We start from the raw sequence: 24,420 nt of genomic DNA on the forward strand, positions 1-24,420 counted from the left end.
ATTTGGCGGAGAGTAGCTTTTGAGATATAATTCCATGCATTATGTACTGTAGTTCTACACATGCGCGATAGAAAAGTGTACTTCTCTCTGCATGAGACTGCCACCCACTCTCAATTTTGTTTTGGTTTATAGTTTTGCGGGTGGGTATGCTGACAACATATATCAAGGTTGAACTTGGGGCAAATCCTTGGACAGTCCCCCACCCTCATAAACTAGGGTGTCTATTCCAAAACCCATTCTTACCATAGTGAGGTTAGTTCTGCCTATTCCATACAAGGTTCTTAACATGAGGAGGTTAGGGGTGTCTATTCTGAAACCCGTTCTTAAAATTAAGTTGCTGGGGTGGCTACCAACAACAACCTTAGTTTAATTCTTTACAAAGAGGAGCATGCCGATTAACGAGTCCTGCTAGTATATATATATATATATATATATATATATATATATATATATGTTTATTTGTACAAACATTGTTGGCTACATATGTGCATACAGGTTTCTGTAGTGTTTTTTTTTTTGTTTTGTTTTTTTCAGAGAGACTATGTCATCAGGCCAAACGTTCTTCTCAAGATCAAATTTAAAACTAATTCCATTTCTACCAAAAGGTTTAATATATGTAGACGTGTGCGTTTTTTGATGCAGGTGGCATGCTATGTAGTGTAGTCATTTTATGAGAACAAAGTTAAACCGTTGATTTGTACATAGATAACACTAAGCTGACTGATGTAGATCATGCTTCGAACCTTGGAATCATTAAGGTCAATATAATCGGAAGTAACTTGAGAAAAAAAATTTTTTTTTTTTCCAAAATAGAAATTCAAAACACTTTTACAACCTGCAGCCATACTCTTTACCTCCTCTATCCCCGAACCCTAACCACATCTCCTCCAGAGTTTTACAGTTTTTTCCCTTTACAATGATTCTTTGTAATTCTCCTTCTCCTTCTCTTTGAAAAACAGAAAAAAACGTTTTGTATAAATAGAATTCGTCTTGAATTTAATCTTGGAAAGTACATTTGTCCTGATGAAAAGAGACACTACAGAAACATGTATGCACATATGTAGCCAATAATGTTTGTATAAATAAACATACTATAAACACGCTCTGTTTATTCATTGAGCACTTTTTGAGAGGTGCAAAAGTTTCAGGAAATGTACATTTAAGAAACTAAAAATATACAACCCATTATATAAAAACTTAACGAACTGTCTAGCCCAAGAGATTCTAGTTTTTTATAAAATTTTAATTAATTTTTTTGTTGTTTTTTTTTTTCAGTTTTAGATAAACGCTTGAATGACAGAGTTGATAAAATGATCGAGCAAGGCTTAGTTGCAGAATTATTACAGTTTCACAAAGATTTCAACGAGTCAAGAATTGGAGAAGGAAAGTGAGTATATTTATAAATATAATATTTTAAAAATACCGATATTCCAGTATTTTTTATGATACATCTTTTAAAACGATATGCCATACATTAGTTATACGTTTGATACTAAAAACGAATACTGTTCAAATATTCTTTCTTTTTCTCTTTAGTTTTATGTTTTGTATTTTTTTTCATGTTATTCATCCCTTAAATACCCCCACTTCTTTTCTGACTGGAATTTTTACTTAGTGGGTCTAAGAAGAAGCAGTTTCTCCCATTCTATTGTGCTATTTCGTTTCGATTCTCTGCTCTACTCTCTTTCTGCTTCCTCTCTATCTTTCAGTTCCCTTTCTCTCTCTGCTCCCTTCCTCTCTCTGATCTCTTTCTCTCTCTGCTCCCTTCCTCTCTCTGATCTCTTTCTCTCATCATGCAGACAAAGAGAGAGCTCTTTGTCTGCATTCTTTACCCTCTCTGTCTTCATGTTCTTTCTTTCCTTCTCCCTTGCTTTCTGTTTGGTTCAAAGATCTTTTACATTAAATGTATGAAGTACTTTTCCATTTATGCTTTCATAGAATTTTTATGTTTGATTTTTTTTTTCTTTTATACTGTAGTCTCTGCTCCCTACATAATCATTGATAATTCCTTTTTTTACTTTCTAAGAATTACTTCTGATTATCTTCAAACTTTACACAATGATCCTTTCCATCTAGGTTCTAAAAGGCAACTCATTCTTGACTTATTTCAAATATCTCACATGACTAATCCACTCTCTGCTCTACTAACAGATTATGGAGTCAAACCTCATCAATCACTTGCTAACCTTCTATACTCACCTTCTAAAAGCATATCCAAAAGCTAACTTAATACCTTAGCTTATGTTTTACATTAAATAAAAAGACTTGATTTGTTGTAACACAGACAAGAAATCCAAACTAAACTTTGACCTTGCCATTAATCATGACTTTGAAAGTTGTTTAGTTAAGCTTGTTTGTTTTTGTTTTTTAGTATAAAATAATAAACATATTATTTGAACTGTTCTCGTCATAAGTCTTATTTTCGCAACATTTCGGTAAATAAAATCTCAAACCTTCTTGTCAAACTCGGGGAATCTTTGTATTGAACTCAGGAATCTGCATAAAATTTCATCTGTAATCCTTTATTTGATTCATGGGGTAGCATGCCGTTGTCTCATCAGCCATGGCTGGGTAGAAGTCTCAAGTAATTAACAATTGTATTTTGAGTGTCGAGAGCATACTACTCATGTTCCATTCAAATTTCCTGAGTTTGACAGAATGAACCCCTGTTTTCACAAGATACACCTGAAGAAGGTCGGAGGTTACATCGACTGAAACGTTGTGAAAATAACACTTGTAGGGGAAAAGAAGTTTAAGTGAAATTAAATCTCTCTGCCCCAAACAAAATAATTAAAAAAAAAAGGAATAAAACAAAATGACACCTCCTTCTCATTTAAAATGCACCGCATTTATTTTTCAACAAAAATAACAAGATTAACAAGTAACGGTCTGATCGGTGAAAGTTCTTGAGAAATCATTATGATTAGAATGTTCGATGAAAGTCCTTTATCGAATTAGTAAGATTAGAAGGTGAAAGTCTTGTGTGAAAATAATGTCCTTATTTCAAGGTTTGTGATTTAACTGGCAAAGTTTGCCTCATTCAAAAGTCCCATGAGGAAAGGAGTCCATTGTTATTAATTCTTAAAGAAAATGTACGGAATGGGTGCGTGTGTGCATAAGTGTGATTTTTTAGTGTCCGCATGGCGTGTGTAATTGTGGTTTCGACAGCTTTGAAAGCGATGATCAGATGAAAATGAGAGGTATGTTCTCGTATCACGTCAGAGCAAGAAAAGAAGGTGAAAGAAGGGAAAAAGAGGGAAGAAAGAATATTTGATGCGTTTAAATACTTTTTGGACCGGCTCCAAAACAAGATTGCTGCTGCTGATATTTTGGTTTTTGGAAAAGCATTAAAAAGACAATCTTCTAAAATTTCTCATTGGTCGCTTGTGTTACATGATACTATCTTCAACTACGCCCACCAGAAATATGTTCATTTTACTTTTGTTGTTGTGAGAAAAGCATGTGGGCGTATTTGAAATTATGTCGTTGCTGGAAGAACTTATTTTTGTGCAAAATGCATGGAGAAATTGAAATGAATAAACGTTTGTTTATTTGCGAGCGCGTGTGTGTGTGAGTGACTGCACACACTCAAGATGAGAACAGTAGTTCAAATAATATGAATAATCAACCCATATCTCAAAAATTAAGGAGAAATACATGTTTTTATGAAAGAAAAAAAAAGCAATGACAATCTTAAAATCACATATGTTATTCATTTTGGAAGATTAAAAAATATGAGTTTTATTGGTCCCCCGACAAAAGGAGGGTAGACCTGTAAATTCACCCTTGTCCATTCGCCCGTTCATCCGTCTGCACTTTTCTCAATAACTACTTCTTGGAAATTTTTAAAATTTTGTACAAACATTAAACATGATATGAATAAAAAAAAGTAACAGAACGGATCTAGCAGAACGGAAACCATATTGCATGTCACTAAGAAGGTGCTTATCAAAAAAAATTGATGCCTTCGATTTTTATAAAACTTTTTGAAAAGTGGTAACTAACTAATTTCTATATAATTTTGTCTGTCTATACTCTTGGGTGTGCCCTAGGAGCTCTTTTAGGGATAATAAAAACACTCCATTTTTGGGGGACTATTTTACCATATTTGTCTGAAATTTTCTGTGTATGTCTATTTAGCAATTTTGCATGATGCTGAACTCAAATTTAAATATGTTAAGGCCTTGGGAACTTTTGGGGCTAAATGAGTGGGGAGCAAATGATGGACAGTCATTTCTTTTTTTTTTTTTTTTTTTTGCATCATGCAGAACTTGACATATTTTAAGGCCTAAAACTACACCGTTTGTTCATTTTCACCAGGATTTGACATCCCCTGGGGACTTTTGGGGCTAAATGGGGGGGGGGAATGCTGAACTTAGTCATTTTTTATGCCTCATTTTAATATAGCATTTTGTCAAAAAAATTAGGATAAACAAATACTATCTGCTTATTGTATATATTATAAATTTTCTTAATGAAGATAAATAAGTATCAGACTTAAATCAATATTTTCATTATATATATATATATATATATATATATATATATGTATGGATAAAAAAATCAATATTAAAAATATATAAATGTTTATATCTTGTGTGGCCTTTATTCAAAATCAAGTCTTTTATAAAATGTTGAATTGGACACCCATGCACCCCACATATAACACTCGCATATGGAAACATTAGGTATGAGCAAAAATGGGCGGGCAAAAATAGGGGGACCTAGTTTTGAAAGCCGATTTATCATAAATTTTTTGTAGGTTTCCAACTACTTTTTGATTGTATTTGAAAGATTAAGGACTAAACTTACTTTCCAAAAGGAAAAAAAACATTTGTATACGTGAAAAAAAAGTTATGAAAAATGTTTTCATGGCGAGCTACCCAATTCAGCTAAATTTGGAAGTTAAATAAATTCATTGTAAAAATCCTTTAAAAGATAAATATTAGTTTTCTGGGTCTATTTCAAAGATAATTAGTAAAGTAAAGTCCTAAGATATCGAATTGAATTAAAAAAAAAAAAACACCTTGTTTGCACAAAACATGAATTAATTTGCCCAAAACCGAGTGATTCTACCGTTTGAAAAACACAACAAACTAAAATTTTGTAAATATATGGAAGCCCAAAATTTCAGGCAGTCGAAAGACTGTGAAAATGACATCATGCAATTAAAAGGGAGGAAGAGGTGTGATAGTTTTTTTTTATTTGCAGGCCTGCATCCGTACATTCCTATTCTGAACGTTTGTATAAATTTTTCCAATTTTTAAGTTAATTATTTTTCTATGTTCCTGTTTTTAAATTAATTTTTTTAAAATTATTGTTCAATATTGTATAAAAAGATATGTTACGCCGAAAGTTTCACATTCTTGTGAGCAAGGAAATTATTAAAATCTTGGGTTATCTTTCAGATGCAAGGTTCATTGTTTACTTGCGGTTTTAACGATGTAAGAATCCGTTGTACGGAAGACCAAATCGGCCAAAATGTCTATGATGTTTTATTGGCGCTTTTCTTCGTATTTTTAATAACATTTTTTTGCACCATTTACAAGTTCTTTTTACAAATAATTTTTTTAATACTGTAATAGTAAAATAAAGATACATTTATTAATTATACGGAAAAAGTATCTCGTAATGTTTTCACACGAGATTTTTTTCCTGTTGATTTCTCTTTTTTTTTAAATATTAAAATTGATTTACTATTTAAAGTGATTTCAAAGCCTTTAACATGACGGAGTTTATAATGAAAACCAAATTACCGTTAAAATTAAAATAATCTTTATTAGAAATTTGTAACAAAATAACAAAATTATAAAACTATTAGATTAAAATTGAGAACTTTTAATTAAACAACGTGAACATTTTATAATGAGTGTTTTCATGAAATGTATTTTTAATAATAAAAAAGTGAACTTTTTTTACTTAAACTTCATAAAAAAAAAAACGTATCCAATATAGAATGTTACTAAAATAATTTTACTATTACAGTATTAAAAAAAATATTTGTAAAAAAAAAACTTGTAAATGGTGCAAAAAAATGTTATTAAAAAATACGAAGAAAAGCGCCAATAAAAACATCGTAGACGTATATTATCATTTAAACAGTATATCAATTTAAATATTTAAATTCAGTAAATAAATTTAAATATTTAAATTATGGCCGATTTGGTCTTCTGTACAACGGAATCTTACATCGTTACAACCGCAAGTAAACAAGGAACCTTGCATCTGAAAGATAACCAAATCTTGCATATAAAAATTATGCGAAACCTGTAATTTAAAAAAAAAAGTAAAAATATTTTTTGCAATTATAATTTTTTTGTGAAAATATTAAATAAACAATGCTTAATTCAATGGTAATATCGGTAGTTTGAGAAATTAATTTTTCTTCGAGTTATATCGAATTCATTAATACAGACTTTAGGGGCATTTTTCGTAATGTTCCTGTAAAAATTATTTTATTTTATTTTATTTTTATTGTTACAAATTACGATGCTTTTTTATATAAAAAAGCAAAAATAAATTCTTGCATTTTTTTTATTTAATAATGAAAACCATAACTTTAGTAAAGGTACTTTTTGTTCAAACAAGATAATACATTTCCACTAAGATTTAAATAAAAATAATTAGTTCATTATATACCACGATCATTATTTGATAAATGCTGAAAATTTCATTAAAATTCGTTAATTTCCTGATTTTTGATGATTTTTTTTAAGTAAAAGGAGAAGTCAAAATGTTTATACATTTTGAGCATCGGCATTCATTTTGCCCGTACCTAGTAAACATAGATGCATGTACACTCATACATTACCACACATGCTTCTACACATACCCATACACACACAAAATATGGATGCACATGTTTATAGATGTACGTACACATACACATGATAGACAGATAAGTGGAAAGACCAAAAACTAATGCTTCCTATTGGAACTATAAATTTATTATGGTTCTAGGTATGGGACAGTGTGAAATGACATGTCCTCCTTGCCCATGTGGATTCTATGTATGACTCATTGGTAAAAATGACCAGAGGCTACTATATCCTGATATAGATGCCCTTTTGGATTTCCCCAGGCCTTAGGCCTTACTAGCATGGGATGTAGACCAATCTACCTTGGGTAGCTCTGGCAGGAACCGGCAGCATAACTCTAACACTATCCATTGCTATGACCATGCAGCATGGAGGAAGGTTGTACTTTAGAGATGTGTTTAACTATAAGAAATAAAAAGCAACACATTTTATAAATATTTATAAATATTATGATGAAATATTATGATGAAATATTATGATGAATATTATGATGAAATATTATGATGAATATTATGATGAAATATTATGATGAAATATTATGATGAAATATTATGATGAATATTATGATGAATATTATGATGAAATATTATGATAAATATTATGATGAATATTATGATGAATAATATGATGAATATTATGATGAATAATATGATGAATAATATGATAAATATTATGATGAAATATTATGATAAATATTATGATGAAATATGATGAATATTATGATGAATATTATGATGAATATTATGATGAAATATTATGATAAACATGAAAGAAAATTAGGAATGACTTGGATGATTGTTATTAAATTAAAAAAAATAAATTGATTTTAAACAGAAATATTAAGAATACAGCAACAACACTGATTAATTTTAATTGCAGTTCCAGATTGTTCATTAAACTTTCTGACTTGACACAACTTTATATAATGGCCTTGTCCTTTTTTAATTTGGCTTTACTTTTGATATATTCTTTTCTTTTCCAGAAATACTGACTATACTTTAGGAATATTCCAAAGCATCGGATTCAAAGAGTTCCACAATTATTTGATTTTACCTGAAGAAGAAAGGAACACAGAAGAAGGACAGAAACTTTTTAAAGAATGTTAGTCACTTTTTTATATTTTTGCATCCAAAAGTTTCCATATTGTCACAAAGCCACTATTCATTTGTGCATGACCTACTCTTGTCACATCTGGGCTAGTTCACCAACCTTTTGTCTCTCCTTCTTAGACAGGGTGCAAAGAAGGAATTTCTAACTTAATAGGTCTCGCACAGTTTGCCAAGCTCCAGTCCCTGTCGCATTGCCACAGAGTTGCATTCCTATACTTGTTTTTATAAGATGAACTTAGTGCACTTAAGTAATAGTAATTTGTAAACTAATAAAGGAATTGGGCTCACATATTGACATGTTCTAGATGGAGGTTAATCTATATATATAAAAGCGAAAATGTATGTATGTATGTGTGTATGTTTGTGTGTCTGCTAAAAACTTTCGACAGACACGCCGAAAATTCACAAACTCAGTATCATATCGAAGCCCCATCCTTCGCTCGAAAAATATCGAAAAATTGGCCAAAAACGTTCATTTTTTTCACCCCGAAATCGACAATTTTCGACAGGGAGGGGGTCAACAAAAATGGTCTTCTCGTGACGACGAGCGGTTCTACGCATGCGCCAGATGACGTCATGACCTGATTTACTTTAAATAGTTGAAAAACTGAACAAATTTCATGTACGTCGCGTTAGGTCAGTTGATTAGCACGTTGGTTCATTATCTAAACGTTTTGGGTTCGAATCGTGGTGTGAGATGTCTTTTTTCTTTTTTTTAAATTTAAATATTGAACCAGTGTTATTTAAGCCATTTTTCACGTGACGGTCATTTTTCTGTTATTTTTTACTTCACTTATCCACCCCCGACCACACACCCAAAAACACCCGGGTACCCACCAATTTTTTAAATTTTAATATCGAAACAGGCTTATTTAAGCCATTTTTCATGTGTTCGTTTTTCTTTTTTCATCGTTCCTTTGCCTAACGTTAGTTTTTTTTTGTGTTTTTTTTTCGATGTTTTGATTCCCCCCCCCCCGCTTAATTAAAACATTGTTTTCTTTTTTTACTTCGCTTATAACAAACAAACCTGGTCATTGACATCGTCGTTGTAATGCTCAACGACTTCTGGGCGCGCACCTGTCAATTTGGTTTTTACTTAAATAAATTCAAACATCTTTCAGTAACTCATTCTGGCTGGCCGATTTTATTTTCAAACTTCGCCTCAAACTTTTTTTTTTTACATAAGCGTCACCACTTATCAAGGCCGATCGGCCACTCAAGGATAAAGGTTAAAGAGTGTAGAGTAGTCAAAAGGACAATATAGTAATCAATAGTGATGGAAGTTCGGTAAATTTGTTAACTTAAGTGGAACAGCTCATCAGAAACTTGTTCACGTTGGACTTGAAGACAACCATATTATAGACAGCTGGAAAGCAGGAAAACGGAAGACAATTCCACAAGCGTGCAGTTCGAAGAAAGAAGCTTTGATCATGGAATCTATGTTTAGGTTTAGGCACAGATAAAGAGTGAGGAAAATTATTGATAATGTTTTCAGCTAGTCTAGTGTTTCTTGTGAAAGTTTGACGAGGGGGGACCATAGATTGAAGCTCAGTCGAACACTTTCCATGAAAATAACGATAAAGCAGAGACAAACTCGCAACATCTCTTCTGTGAGATAGAGGTTGCAGCGAAGAGAAAAGGACATCTCCCACCAGGCCACGAAGTCTATTTTGAACCCTATCAAGGCAGGACAAGTCTTTTCTAGCAGCTCCTGCCCATATGTGGCAACAGTATTCCATCCTTGGACATACCTGGGTCTTATATAGATAGAGAATTGCATCAGCAGTGAGATATCTACTGGATCGATGGAAGGATCCGACCATTTTTCCAGCGGCCTTGGCAACAGATTTGATGTACGTATTCCATTTAAGATCAGGAGTAAAGGTCAAGCCCAGAAGCCTGTCAAAACTTGAGGTCTCCCCAAGACGAGGGCCATTCATTTTAATTGATGCCAGATGGGGATCAGAACGTTGATGATGTAAAGATAGAAGTTTGGTTTTAGATGCATTAAAAGTAACCAGTCACTCCTTTCCCCATTGTACAACGTGATCAAGATCAGAGGAGAGAGAATCGGAGAGAACTTGGTCGTTTACTGTCTTGGATGTGCTACCATAGATGGTAGTGTCGTCAGCAAAAATGTCTACGAATGATGTAAGGATGTGATTTGGAAGATCATTAATGTAGATCAGGAAAAGAGTTGGGCCCAGGATTGACCCCTAAGGGACTCCAGCATTTATTCTGTGAGCTTCTGATTTAAATCATATAATAATTCCTCATCTCAAAATTCAGAATTGTCATATATATATATATATATATATATAGTTAAACATTAAATAATAGCAGGACCCGTGGAAATTCTACAGGGGACTCATTCATATGTAATATATTGATGTTGGCATTCTGTAGACGTTCAGCGTAAATATAGATGCTCTGATATTATTGTAGCTCTTTTGTTAAAACTGCTAAAGTATTTATCTAAGCTAGCAGAGACGCCCAGCATAGTCAGGTTGTGAAGTATGTTTAAATATGATATTTTAATTCTTGCAGATTTTGTATATATTATAGAGTTAATGTTCTATTGATTTTTATATATTATAAAGTTACGATTTCAAAAATATATTTATATGACTTTGGTACATCAGCCTAAACTGAAACCGAAACTAAAACTTATGAAAAAAAATATGTATATATATATTTATAACTACTTCATTTATTCGCATAAATTTAATATACGAAAGTATAGATTTATGCGTAAACTTTAAGTATTTACTTCAAAAGTGCTCAATACGTAGGTAGAGCTAGTTAGTAATTTATAAAATATATATGGCGATTAAGCTACACTGAATATTCTGCGTTTCATCCAACTATAGGATTCGTCAGGCTTATGCGCATAAGCCTGACGAATCCTATAGTTGGATGAAACGCAGAATATTCAGTGTAGCTTAATCGCCATATATATTTTATAAATTACTACTATATATATTTATATATATATATGTATATTTGAGTTTAGCTATAATCAAAACCGAAACCAAAACTTATGAAGAATTGTTGATAAAATTATTTATAAAAAACAGAGATTATTGGCCTGCCATCAGCTATAACCGAAACCAAAACTTATGAAGAATTCTTGTGTTTTGGCATTTAACAACTCAAAAGGGTTGATTTGCCATAAAACAGACAAACCAAATGTAGTCAACTTTTAACATTTCCAAGTTTTTATGCATAAGTGTATTATAGTTTTATAAATTAAATAAATTTTATAAAGACTTTTCATATCTATCTGCGTAAGTATACTTTGATAATTATGTTTCAGTTTGAAGAAATATGGTATAATAAAATTATGGGGTGTTAGTTCGCGCCTGACCTCCATAGAATGGAAATATGTCACAAAGTTTAACAAGGTTTTTTAATATAGATCCACAGAATATTGTGATAAGTGTTTCAGTGTGAACAGGTATGGTATAATAAATTATGTGGTTTATCTATTTTATTTTTACTTTCATCATATTTTGCTTTGGTTTTGATACCTCCAAATTCGAAACTATCTCTTTACAACCCTTCCTTTTCATAACCTATCATACTTTCATAAATCAGAGTCCATTTTCTGTAGGTTGTTTTTGAACACAGTCAACGACGGGTACTTTTGCTAGTATATATATATATATATATATATATATATATATATATATATATAAATTATCTTTAAATTGACCAATTTATGGATTCAGTAATGTATCAATCTACTTCTATGTTATTTATTTTTAATTGTTTTCTTTAAGTTATCACACAATTTTTGATTAAAGAACTTTAAGGCAATTTATGGATTCAGGCAAGCCCGTTCAACAGCAGATATCTTAACTGTAGTTTCTGAACGTATATACCGTTCATTGGATAAAACAGGGGAGGGTAGAGCGGTGGCCCTTGATATATCTAAGGCTTTTGACAGGGTATGGCACGATGGTCTTCTTAGGAAAATTAGATCATATGGAATCACTGGAAGAATTCATAACGTAATTAAATCCTTCTTAAGTAATAGAAAAATCAAAGTTGTCCTCGACGGACGTACATCCAAACAACATGACATAAATGCGGGAGTGCCTCAGGGGTCTATCCTTGGACCTCTATTGTTCCTGATATTCATAAACGACCTCCCTGATAATATTGTTTTGGAGATGGGTATATTTGCCGATGACACCACTCTCTTTAACAGATATGAGGGGAAAACAAATGAACACATATCCAAGAAAATGGCAGAAACACTAGAGGATGACCTCCAATCCGTAGTGGAATGGGGACAAAAATGGTTGGTCTCATTCAATGCTGCTAAGACTAAGCTTGTTTCCTTCAATAACTACAAGAAACCTTCTCTACCACCAATAGCAATGGCCAAGAACACATTGCCTGAAAGTACTTCTTTTAAACTCCTCGGCCTAACGTTTACAGGGAATATGAACTGGAATAGATACATTGAGAGCATTGCCAAGGCTGCTGCAAGGAAGGTTGGCTCCCTCTACCGTGCTAGAAAACTACTTACGCCTGCCAGTATCCTATACCTCTATAAGGCAACAATTCGCCCATGTATGGAGTACTGTTGTCACATCTGGGCTGGTGCATCTGCTGCTTGTCTCTCGCTCCTGGACAGGGTTCAAAAAAGAGTCGCCAACCTGATAGGTCCTGAACTGTCATCTAGGCTTCAACCTCTGTCCCATCGACGAGATGTTGCATCCCTCTGCCTCTTCTACAAATACTTTAATGGTGAATGCTCTGACGAACTGCAAACACTTGTACCTCCCCGACGTAACTACCCCCGACAAACCCGACAAGCTACTAAGTCTCATCCCTTTACAGTGGAGATCCCTAGGTGCAAGAAAGCCTTTTACTCCAATAGTTTCTTCCCCAGAACTGCGGGTCTTTGGAACTCCCTTCCGGGATTCTGCTTTCCCAACTGCAATGATATGCAGAAGTTCAAGTGTAATGTTAACAAACATCTTTCTACTCTTCTCCCTTCATAATGACCCCGCTAATTAATTCCCTAATAGTAGCCCCCTACTTCAAAGTGGCACTGTGCCTTGTTTGGGGTGAAAATTGAATAAAAAAAAAAAATAAAAAAAAATTTAAGTTTTGAGAGTACTTTGATCATTGAGTTTAAATTCTAAAAGCTAGTTTGAAATATTAAACAGAGTATAGTGATGAGATAAAATGCATGTTTATTTACAAATATAAGGAACTGTCCCGTGTTTGTGTTCATGTGTGTGTTTTTTTATGTATGTATATATATATATATATATATCTTGACTGTGCCCGCATTTGGCATTTATAGGTGTTAAATTTCCCTTAATTATCATAGCAATTGTTAGTGGCCTAGAGGTAACGCCTTAACAAATATAGTCAAAGACTGTATAGATGGGTTCAAGTCTCCCGACTAGTAGGAATTGTTACTTCTTGCACTGATGATTATGAAAACATGAAACACTAGTATATGTGGGTATAAAACTAATTAATATATATTATTTTATTCAATTTAGGTAAATAAAATTACCCAAAGTCGCTACAATAAATCTATTGTTTCTGTCTTAAAAGACATTGTCAGGTGACAATATACCTCTGTCCTTACTTGAGGCCAGTTCTTTTAATGAAAATGAAAAGTATAAAAATAGAACAAATATAAAGAAGAGAGAAAAAAAGGGAAGAAGAGAAAAAAATTGTCTAGACATGAATGATTTTGTTAATAAGAAAGGGGGCACTAGTTTAATCAGTAATTAATGAAAGTGTCTTTCATTACTTAAATTATGTCAGAACGCCCACGTATGTTGTGCAATCAGAAATAATGATGGTTGTTTGGTTGTTTTTGTTTTACGGCATATCAACCCTTTTTACGTCATTTAATGTCGAATCCAGTGATTTTGAAGAAAAAGTTTTTAATAGAATATTTTTTTTTTTTTTTTTTTTTTTTTTTTTTTTTTTTTTTTTTCAAAAAAGGTTTCTATTTAACCCATAGTTGGGACCCTAACAGGTATTACCACTCCGGGTCAAAATGGACCTGGGAGCAATGGCAATTAAGGGGTGGCTCCACACTCCCCAAAGCCCACAAGTTGGGGCCTCACCATCGGATATAGTTTAAGGTCATATCCAGGACCTCAGAAATAATGACTGTCAATTGAATGTCAAATATGAAAGGGGAAAGTGGGAGGGACAAGGCTTATTCAACTGTCTACAATCTTTCTAGGACTTAAAGTCCATTTGTCATTAAATGTTTTATGTTAAAAATAAGTAAAGATATATTGTCGCCTAACAATGTCTTTTAAGTCTGAAACAACAGATTTGTTGTGGTGACGTATGGTAATTTTGTTTATTTATTTATTATTTTATTCAAAATGTAATCAAGTATTACTTATTTTTGTAAAATATACGTAAAAAAAAAAAAATTGTGTACAAAAGTTCATATTTTTTTCATGCCAATTTGTTTATTTGTTTTACAACAAACCAGAAGTCCGGTTTCCTATCCAGACCGTTATTTCTCAAACTCAATCTTCCATTTCACCGAATCATTCATTTAGAACGGAATCTGTAATTGTATTGGAATCAGAAAAACTATTGGAATCGTCCCATTACTAATAGATGTTATTTTTTAATGTGAGGGAATAATTCACTCATTCAACTTTACACTATACTACACTACTTAACACCCATATACTATTTAATACAAAGTAAAATAGTAGTCGTCTGGTTTGGGCTTCAGACAAATGCATAATCTCCATTATTAACAAACATGTGTCTTTTATGCAAATCTACAACAGCTTGGAGTGAATGTTGTTATAGGATGTGTAGAAAAGTTTTCATTAAAAAATCCATCCGAAAAAATAGATTTTAATTTTATCATTTTATCTACTTAGAGACAAAAGTCAATATAACACGGATTTAGTTTATCAGACTATGAAGAATACGTTGCTTGGATTATTTTCTAGATATACAAATATTTGATGCTATTCCCCCTCCCCTGTTTCTCTCAATGTCAACTTTCTTTTTAGAATTATTGGCTTTATGCCTTGTTTAGAGTCATTTTCATTAGAAAAAAACTGTTTATCTCTCTCATTCTTTCTTGTAGCAGCAGCAACCCATGTCTCTCTCTCTCTTTCTCTCTCTCTCTCTCCATATGTAATAACAATATCGTTCTCCTGCTATTGTTTATATTCGATTCGAAATTGTGGAGAAACAACAAACTCTATTTGGGTTTTTATATTTTCCTTCATTTTATTTTCTCCTTCATTTTATATTCTCTTTACAGCAGAGGATTATGTATTAGTAGAAAAATGAAAATGTGAGCCGTTGGGTCATCCATCAGACATTGGGTAAAGTTGTTTGCATCAGGAAAAAATAAATTCGCAAAGCGAATTAACGATTAAGATGTATATAGAAATAAAAAGTCCAAATTCATCCTTATTCCATTCGATAAATCTTCTTTTCCAACTACTACGTTAAATGTGATGACATTCATTTTGTGTTTATAACAAACTATTCCTATCGTTTTTGTCTATCCTTTTTTATTACATTGCACACTTAATAAACAGAGAGAAAGAGAGAGAATGATAGAAGCATGAGTGATAAATGGAGTATAAAATAAAAGCAGAAGAGGGAGGGTCAAACAAGATACAGTGAGAGAGGAGAGGGTGATAAATAGACACTTAGTAAGATCACCTGGTCAGATAATTGCAAATTACAGCTAATAAGGACAATTGAAATGGATTTTTTTAAAACCTGACTCAATCTAAAAATTAAGAAATATTTTACAAGGTGAAATGATAAAATTGTCGCCCTAGAGAAGACATTATTCAATTTCTGTTTGATGAAAACCGTTTTTTTTTTTTTGTTTTTTTGTTGCAAACCATCTACTAGATGGTCAGTTGTGTATAAATTCCAAGAGCGATAGGAGCCTTCTATCACGTCTGAAAGTGCCACAATGTTCAACGAACAAGATCAGAAATGCGCCGTTGTGCAACTCCTGCTCTCTACTGATCCAAGTTATGACAACAGGACCATTGCCAACACCCTCAAAATGCATTGCTGGATTGCCACGAATAACAAGGACGTGCTAAGGGTAATGAAAATAAAAATGTCAGCTCTACTACATAATCAAGTTACCTGAGTTGAATTTTTCCACTAAAAGTTATAAAATAAAGCTGTAATGTTATTTTCTTTAGTGGGGACACATTTTTCGTTCCACCCTGCAGTATTTTTTTTATTTTATGCAATTAAAATATATAAGAAAAAAAAAACTCTGAGAAACAAACGTTCATCAACTCAGCTTGTATATAATAATAGATTAATAAAACACAATGGAGAGGGAAGAAGTGCTCTGGAAACATGTCTGCTCATATCACTGACCAGAAATCAAGGGAGTACTTTAGATTAATTCCTTTGAGGGTTCTATAATTTGATTGACCCTCTATCCTTTCTTCACTGCAATCTCTCTCTCACAGATGTGATGTTGCTAGTCTCAGTCTTTTTTATAAATACTATTATGGCATGTGTTCTTCAGAATTGTTTGATCTTTTCCCTGCTTCTTTTGTTCCAGCTTGTTTGACTCGTTGATCTAGTGGTTGCTATTAGCTTGCTGTTTTGATACCTCATTTTAACAGAGCTGTAATTTCTTTCCAAGAACTGCAAGATTGTGAAACACTCTTACTCTCTCTCTCTTCCTGCTGACTGTTTTCCTCCTACCTACAGCTTTGATCTTTTCAAGATTGAGATCAACAGACATCTCCTATCTTTGTGATAATCATGTTTCATTCTTGTTAGCTCCTTACAATAAGTGGCTTCACGCCTTTTCTCAAGCAATTTCTATTTAAAAAAAATCCATTTGTATTTCTCACTTGATGCCACTGTGACGTTATTTCCTTCAAATACAGTAACTTCATTTCTGGTTGAAATTTTTTATCTTTGCATAGCATTCCACATTCCACATGGTATTATAACATGCAACCTTATTTGAAATAAGATGGATAGATGAAGACTATAGGCTGGACATGACACAGCTGGTGGCAATTCTGCATCACCTGTCTATCTGCGACTATATCCTTTGTTCTAAAATTAAATAACCTGTGGATATTTATAATCAAAATATATGAATATTGTATGCTGGGTTATAAGCTTCAGGCAGAGATACAGAGCGAAAATTTAATTTACTACTTTTTACTAATTCTAGAATTATATTTTAACATGATATGCCTCAATGGAAGTAATATATTCCTTCAAAGTAGTCTTTGCTACAGTTTTGAGTAATAATTTGGTAAGTTGCTTTATTGAACGAGTGTTCATAGTTGGAGCTGATATTCCTTAGCATGAGGCGTGTAATGTACCTTTCGACCTTTCTGCTAGGTGGCTCCACCAGTCGGTATTTACGGTGTAAACATCCAATCATATTCTTGTTAGCAGGAAGAACCTGGATGTACTTGTATTCATTAAATCATAATGTCTGTCTTGTTCAACTTCTACACAAAATCTCACTCAGATTCCTGCATGCTAATTGATCAGATTGTTCGCCACTTTCATTTTTGGTTTTGCATTTGTGTTTCTAAGCATTTCACTTTTTAACTTTTGATCACTTGACCTTAGTAATGACAAGGTCATTGTATGTAGTTTTGTATGTAATACCCAAATGGTAGCATCAGATCGTATAAACTGAATCCATTGTTTTATGTGTGTCTGCCATTGTGAATCTGCCTGACCTGCCTTGATCTTGAATTCTATTTCAACCATCTTTAAACAATTTAGTACACATCGCACATTATTTTTGTAAATTTCTACTCCATCAAAAGTTTGATAACCGACTACTATTCAAGCGTAGAGCAATCAGTTTTATTTACAGTTTCAATCTCTTCTTGACATTGACAGCAAGAATACATCTCTCAACCACAACTACAAAAACTTTTCCTTCCTTCGTCTGAACAACAGTTTTTTGGGGTTTTATTTTTTCAGGAATTTCTCATCTGTGTTACTACAACAGGGGTCATCTTCGAAACTGTCCTTATAAGTAATTAAATTTTCTTCATTCTATTATATTGAATCCTCTCATAATATTTTTCATCATTCAACTGACAATATATTCATCTCATTAACTCTTATCCTTGGCTGGCTTTTAGCCTTGATAAATGGTGCCTAATTAATACAATTAAAAAAATTACATTTTTTTTTTTTTATAATTTGATGACCCATAAAACAGATATTTCTCCTAGAAACCAATTTCAAACAAAGATGGGGTTAGATTTATGATAAACAATGCTTGAAAAAAAATAATGGTTAATTTTTTTTCTTGATTACCAGTACTGGTACAGCTTTTGAACCAGAAAAAAAACAGGTTAGGGTTAGCTTAAGATTATGATACAAAAACAGTTCTGCTTTTGCCCGGTTCAAAATATGTATCAGTACCAAATTACCTTATTTATTGACTGATTCGCATATATATATATATATATATGTGTGTGTGTGTATATTATTCATCCAATCAAGGTATATTGCCACTAAAGGGTAAAGGCTACTATTATAGGAGCCAACCTGTATACAAAATAGTATATGCAAAATTGTTTAATTTGTTTATTTGTATTTCTTGTTGAAAAATAAATTTGTTGTAAATTTTAATTTACAGAATTTGATTTCTTATATTATCATTCTATTTTGAATATTGAGCTTTTTTATCTGGTTGGGATTGTCAGATGAATATTAATACTAATATTTATACCTGCTATAAGTTGCAAGATTATTCAATTTGCAAACTGAAATTAACTTTCACTTGAATTTATTTATATATATATATATATATATATATATATATATATATATATTATTCACCTAATCAAGGTATATTGCCACTAAAGCATAAAGGCTGCTGCGATAGGAGTCAACCTGTATACAAAATAGTATATGAAAATGTCTTCACAACAAAAAAGGTAGTAATATTTGCAATAAAGATGGTTAAAAATCCAAAGACCTGATAATGTGTGGTAATTTTTATCAAATTAGAACAAAATGGCTAATTTATTTTTTTATTTTTTTCAGGTGTGGAAAATTTGAAAAGGAGAACTCGGAGATATGCTAAAAAACAAGTGCGATGGCTGAAAAACAGAGTTTTAAAAAGTAAGTTTAAGTCAACTTTAGCGATTAAAATTCCAGTGATAAGAGGAAGGAGCATGAGATTGGCTGGCAATTTTCCATAAAACATTTTTCAAAAATGAAAACAAAAAAAAAAAACATTCAGAAAATGCCTACTAATTGCCACTTGTTTATGCCATATATTTCGCTGTAGATGAACCTTAAAGTTTAAAAATAAGACCAATATTCATAAAATACCAGGTGTTGCAATCTCTAGCCTAGGCTAAATAAACATGGTTTCGTGATTTAGCAGTCATCTTATACAACCGATATATGATAAATTTATTAAAATTTGCTCCAATTTTGTACTTCGTCTTATCTGACGGTCACCTTATACACTGAAATATATGGTATTTCAATTTATATCTAGGTATCATTTTAGTTTAGTAAATCATTTTTCCTTTTTTTTGGTCTCATACTGGACAGTACCAGTGTTAAATACTAACGATAAGAAAAAAATGATGTACACTTCATATTAACCTACATTCCATTTTTATACATTTGACAGCTTGAAATATTTTTGTGTTTGATAATGAAAGAAAAAGCAAAGCATGTTTGGTAATTGTCAATTTATTTATTTATTTTGTTGATTAATCATACTTTCATTTGTATTTAATTTGTGAATTTCTCTTATTTTTTTGTTTAATTTTATTTCAATCAAAGTTTGCAGAAATCGAAGGACGCATTTGTGCTAACACTTAATCTCTATATGAGATACATAGATATTCCTGTATTCCATTAAATTCTCTTTTACCTCTAAAACCTTGAGTTAGTAAAAAATTTAAAAACATGAATTTTCCTTTTGCTAATTGGATAGTTAACTGTTTTAAATCTTTCTTGTGGCCTCAATTCCAAGACAAGAATTCATCTAGTCTGGTGGCCTATCCAGTTTAATACTGTTAGTACAACATCACTTGTAGAATGTGTGTTCTGATCGACAATGACAAGATGTGACCTTTTCAAGGCAGTAGGACCCGTTGGTTGCACTGGTCAGTCTTCAATTCGTGGCCGGTGCTTGTCAGGGTTGATATACTGTCACCTTGTTGGTCGGTTGCATGCTAAGGAAAAAGAAATAGTAACTTACAATTCACCTTATGGCAGAAAGGCAACTCAATTCACAGGGAAAAAAAACAAACTCAGCTTCTTTCTGATTAATTAAAAAAAAGAAAAAAAAAGATATATGTATGTACAATTGTTCTCTACAGTACACAAGTAATGAGTCTGTATAAGTCATATAAGTCGATAATTAATCTTTATGCTTTCTCTCTTTCTTTTTTTAACAGTGTGCCGGTAATGACAGGGGGCGTTGTGGAGAGGGGGGGGGCGATAATTCGTCTCTCAAACTCATCTCACTCTAAACTCTCAACTCCTGTTTTTTGGCTCTGCTCATGATTATATAGGTCGGGGCGGAGTAAGGTTGGGTGGTCTCTCCAACTAATCAACCATGACAGTGTCAACTTTCACCATGTTTCAATTGGTCCCCTTAGAATTCTCACATGATTTGCACCTGCAAGGTTGCAAGTGGTTTCTCAGACCTCATTGTGGCACCGGCTCACTGAATATATTTTCGCTCAACCATTAAAATGACATTGTTGTTGATGGATTAAACAAAGTCATTTATTATTATATTCTTTTCTCTCAGCAGGGATTTTTGCTGTCGCCCAGGTGCACCATATTTGATAAAGAGTCACATTTGCCTGTTTTCTCTAGTGAATTTTAAGTTCCACTCCCTCTTTTGAGGAGCTCAACCGCCCCTGGGATGGTCATGCCACATGTGTACCATTCCTCGTATAAGTCAGTGTTTGGTAGATATATCGAGAGAATACTATTTTGGCTACAAATACTGTATTATTTTGAATATTTAGTCAGGATTTACTTGTATAGAAAGACCTTAGACACTCAATGAGAATATCTAGTAAACATTTCAGTTCTCTCCATACAAGATAGACATCTAACAATATTTACAAAAAAAAAAATGATTTACTTTATATTAAGATGGTTTCTTTGTAAAGTCAGCTGTGAAATTTTATCTGATTTTCATAATTTATAGAAATTAGTCAGTAAATAAAATAATTATAATTTGCATTTTAAAAAAATCTTTTTTTTCCCCTTGAATTCACTCCAAACAAGGTGCACTGCTATTCTATACATAAAGGGCTACTGTAAATTAGAGGCTATATTTAGGAGGGGGGAGGCATCTTAAGTGAGGAAGTATGTAGCGAGATGTTTGTTCAAATTACATTCAAATTTTTGCATGTTGGTACAGTCAGGTGAAACAGGGAGTAGAGAGGGAATTCCAAAGGCAAGACGTTAAAGAAGTGATGCTATTAAAGTAGAAAGCCTTTCTGCATCTGTGATCATCTACAATGAAGAGGTGGAATTTTGCTGTGTTTGATTTGTTGAAGGGACACAAGGGATGCATTGCATCAATGAGACAGGGGCTGAAACTTTGTAAACAGTGTGAAATCTTATAGGTTAGAGACTCTTTTTCGGACCCTGTCCAAGACAGAGAGACTAACGATCGATGTATCAACCCAGATGTAGCAACAGTACTCCATGCATAGGTGAATGATAGCTTTGTACAAATATAAAATACCGGCAAGTATGAGAGATTTCTAACTACATTATTTGGATTATTCGAACTATTATTCTCATCTTGGTTGTTATTTTCACATTTCAGCTGGCATTACTTCCGACCTTCTTAAAGTGCATTTGTAGCAAAGATGGAACCTACAGAAAACTGTTACTTAAAACTAATTGTTAATTAATGCCCTTGCTATGTTACAAATCCATGTGATTCTAGTATAGATTTTTGGAAATTGAAATCTAATCTCTATATATACTTTGTATGTGACAGTTGTCTAGGTGTTGAAGGTTCAATCCATACTATAGGCAATAATGACTTAAAATCACATAAAATAATTAACACTTCTACCCAATCATGGCTGACAAAATGAGAGCAATCTACCCCTGCAACATAGTGCATACTTTGTGCATATGAGAAAATCAGCAGCAGTTGTAGGATAGCTAATTAGCGAAAATATAAGCAGTAGCAACTGTCTTTGCAGATATGCAAATTAAGCAAGTGTGCACGTGCTAATGTCAGAGGAAGGGGAAGAAAAAAGAACAGCTTATGGTCAAACAAAAAGAAGAAAATTGCATATTGAGCAATATAGATATGTGAAGCTGAGAGTAAGAAAGCGCTGGCTAGGGCCATGCTAAGTGGCGGGGAGAGATATTTTTAAAAAGCACATGTTATATGGCAAATTGTTGTAAAACGTGTGTGTGAAAAGACTTTTGAAAGATAATGAGATGCGTTATTTTGGAAGAACCCCGAGTAAATGTGTTTTCATTTGCACTTAAAAAATGCTGAGTCGGATTTTTATTTCTTTCCTTTTTTTTTTGTTTGTCCCTTTGCAACGAAGTCTCAGACAACGTGTGGGTCCGAGTGGTTGAAATGTAACGACACAGTTAAAGTGTAACGGCCATGTTACACCTCAGGGATTGAATAAAAAGCACAATTCGAAATTTCATACAAGTTGCTTAGTTCAACAGAAAGATATCTATGTTCAGAAAGGACTTACTTGAAAAGGGGATCAGAGATTATATTGGCTGAATCATTGTGAAAATAATAACCAAGATGAGAATAATAGTCTGAATATTAAATGATTAAAATTCTCAATCCTCATCTCAAAACTTCTGAAATATTTGTTTGTTTGGTCGTTTTACTGCGTATCAACCCTTTTTGGTGTATTTAGTAATAAATTCAGTCGCTCAGCTAAAAGATTTTATACTTTCAGTTCTTAATATATTTATTCATGGTGCTCATCATAAGAAGTTATTCCTGATATAAAAATGTATGCATACATCACCGTATGCAGTTTAATATCATACTCAGGGCAGATTCTATTTGACCCATAGACGCTGACTAGTACAACCACTCCAAGTCAGATTAAACTTAAGAGTTATGACAAGAGGTGACTCCATATTCCCCAAAGCTCCCAGATTGAGGCTTCATCACAGGACATGGGTTATAGGAGAATAAAAATGGCAACATGAGTTCAAGTAAATGCTCACTTTCAGCTCATTTTGCTCTTCATCCCAACTTACTACAAAAAGCATGAATCTCTTTCTCAACCAGAGTAAAATACTGTATATACTCTCAATATGGCTCAATAGATTTTGTCAAGTAACACCCACCGATCAATTTATATCTGTAAATTGATTCAGTCTTATGTAAGTCTGTTGCCAAGGTCGCTGGAAAAATGGTAGGATCCTTCTACCGATCCAGAAGATATCTCACTGCTGATGCAATTCTCTATCTGTATAAAATTCAAGTACGTCCAAGGATGGAGTACTGCTGCCACATCTGGACAGAAGCTGCTAAAAACAGCCTATCCTGCCTTGACAGAGTACAAAATAGACTTCACGGCTTAGTGGGGGATGCCCTTTTCTCTCCCCTGCAACCTCTCTCCCACAGAAGAGACATTGCGAGCCTGTCTTTGTTTTATCGTTACTTCCATGGCAAGTGCTCGTCTGAGCTCCAATCCCTGGTCCCCCCTTGCCAATCTTTCACGAAAAACACCCATCTAGCTGAAACCATTGTCAAAAATTTTCCCCCACTCTTTAATTGTGCTAAAACCAAAACGTAGATTCCATGAACAAAGCTTCTTTCTTAGAAGTGCACGCCAGTGGAAATCTCTTCCGTTTGCCTGTTTCCTGCTGACTCCAACTTGGATGTCTTCAAGTCCAACATTAACAAATTCCTGATGAACCACCCCCTTAAGTAAGATACTTTATCAAATCTCCAATACTAACGATTACTACAATACTATCCCATTGATTACTGTACACGCAAGAACCCTTATCCCCGAGTGGCTTCCGGGCCTTACTCACAAGATAACTGGTGACTTCCATGTAAAAAAAAAAAAATGATTGATTGAATCAAAATTATAGGTTTTTTGGGTTTTTTTTTTCTTATTTTGCTTTGGTTCAGTTTCACACTTTTGACTCTTCCATGCAAACTGGAAAACGCTTTAGTTTGTAAGGATAGGGATCAGTTGTTTCTTCTCACTGAAGTTTTAAGATTACTTCACCTACTTTAACACTGGAGGGACTTTCCATTCATTATGAATGTATCTGCAGATCCAGTTTGGCATTATAATCATGTTTATAAGTTTTTAACTGGACGATGTCAATCATATAGATTATAGTTTGATATTTACCTGCCTCACTGCCCTCCTCCCTACAATTGGAGGTAGCTCCCCCCGCCATGCTTCTTTATTAAAAAAAAAAAAGAGCTGCTTCATCTCCTGCTGCTAAAATAAATTGGCCTCCTCTCTCCC

General features: G+C 33.0%; 1 protein-coding gene across 1 annotated transcript in view; it reads left to right on the forward strand.

Annotated features, from left to right (window-relative positions):
• Window positions 1–24,420, forward strand: part of LOC145291150 (tRNA dimethylallyltransferase-like) — a 163,099-nt gene that overhangs the window by 114,821 nt on the left and 23,858 nt on the right. The window contains exons 7-9 of the mRNA XM_080136677.1: window positions 1,276–1,387; window positions 7,801–7,919; window positions 18,983–19,060. Of these exons, the coding sequence (XP_079992803.1) occupies window positions 1,276–1,387; window positions 7,801–7,919; window positions 18,983–19,060 (309 nt within the window). The remainder of the gene's footprint in view (window positions 1–1,275; window positions 1,388–7,800; window positions 7,920–18,982; window positions 19,061–24,420) is intronic.

This window comes from Euprymna scolopes, chromosome 2 (genome assembly GCF_053919585.1).
Source record: "Euprymna scolopes isolate OS-2025 chromosome 2, ASM5391958v1, whole genome shotgun sequence".
Classification (NCBI taxonomy): Eukaryota; Metazoa; Mollusca; class Cephalopoda; order Sepiida; family Sepiolidae; genus Euprymna; species Euprymna scolopes.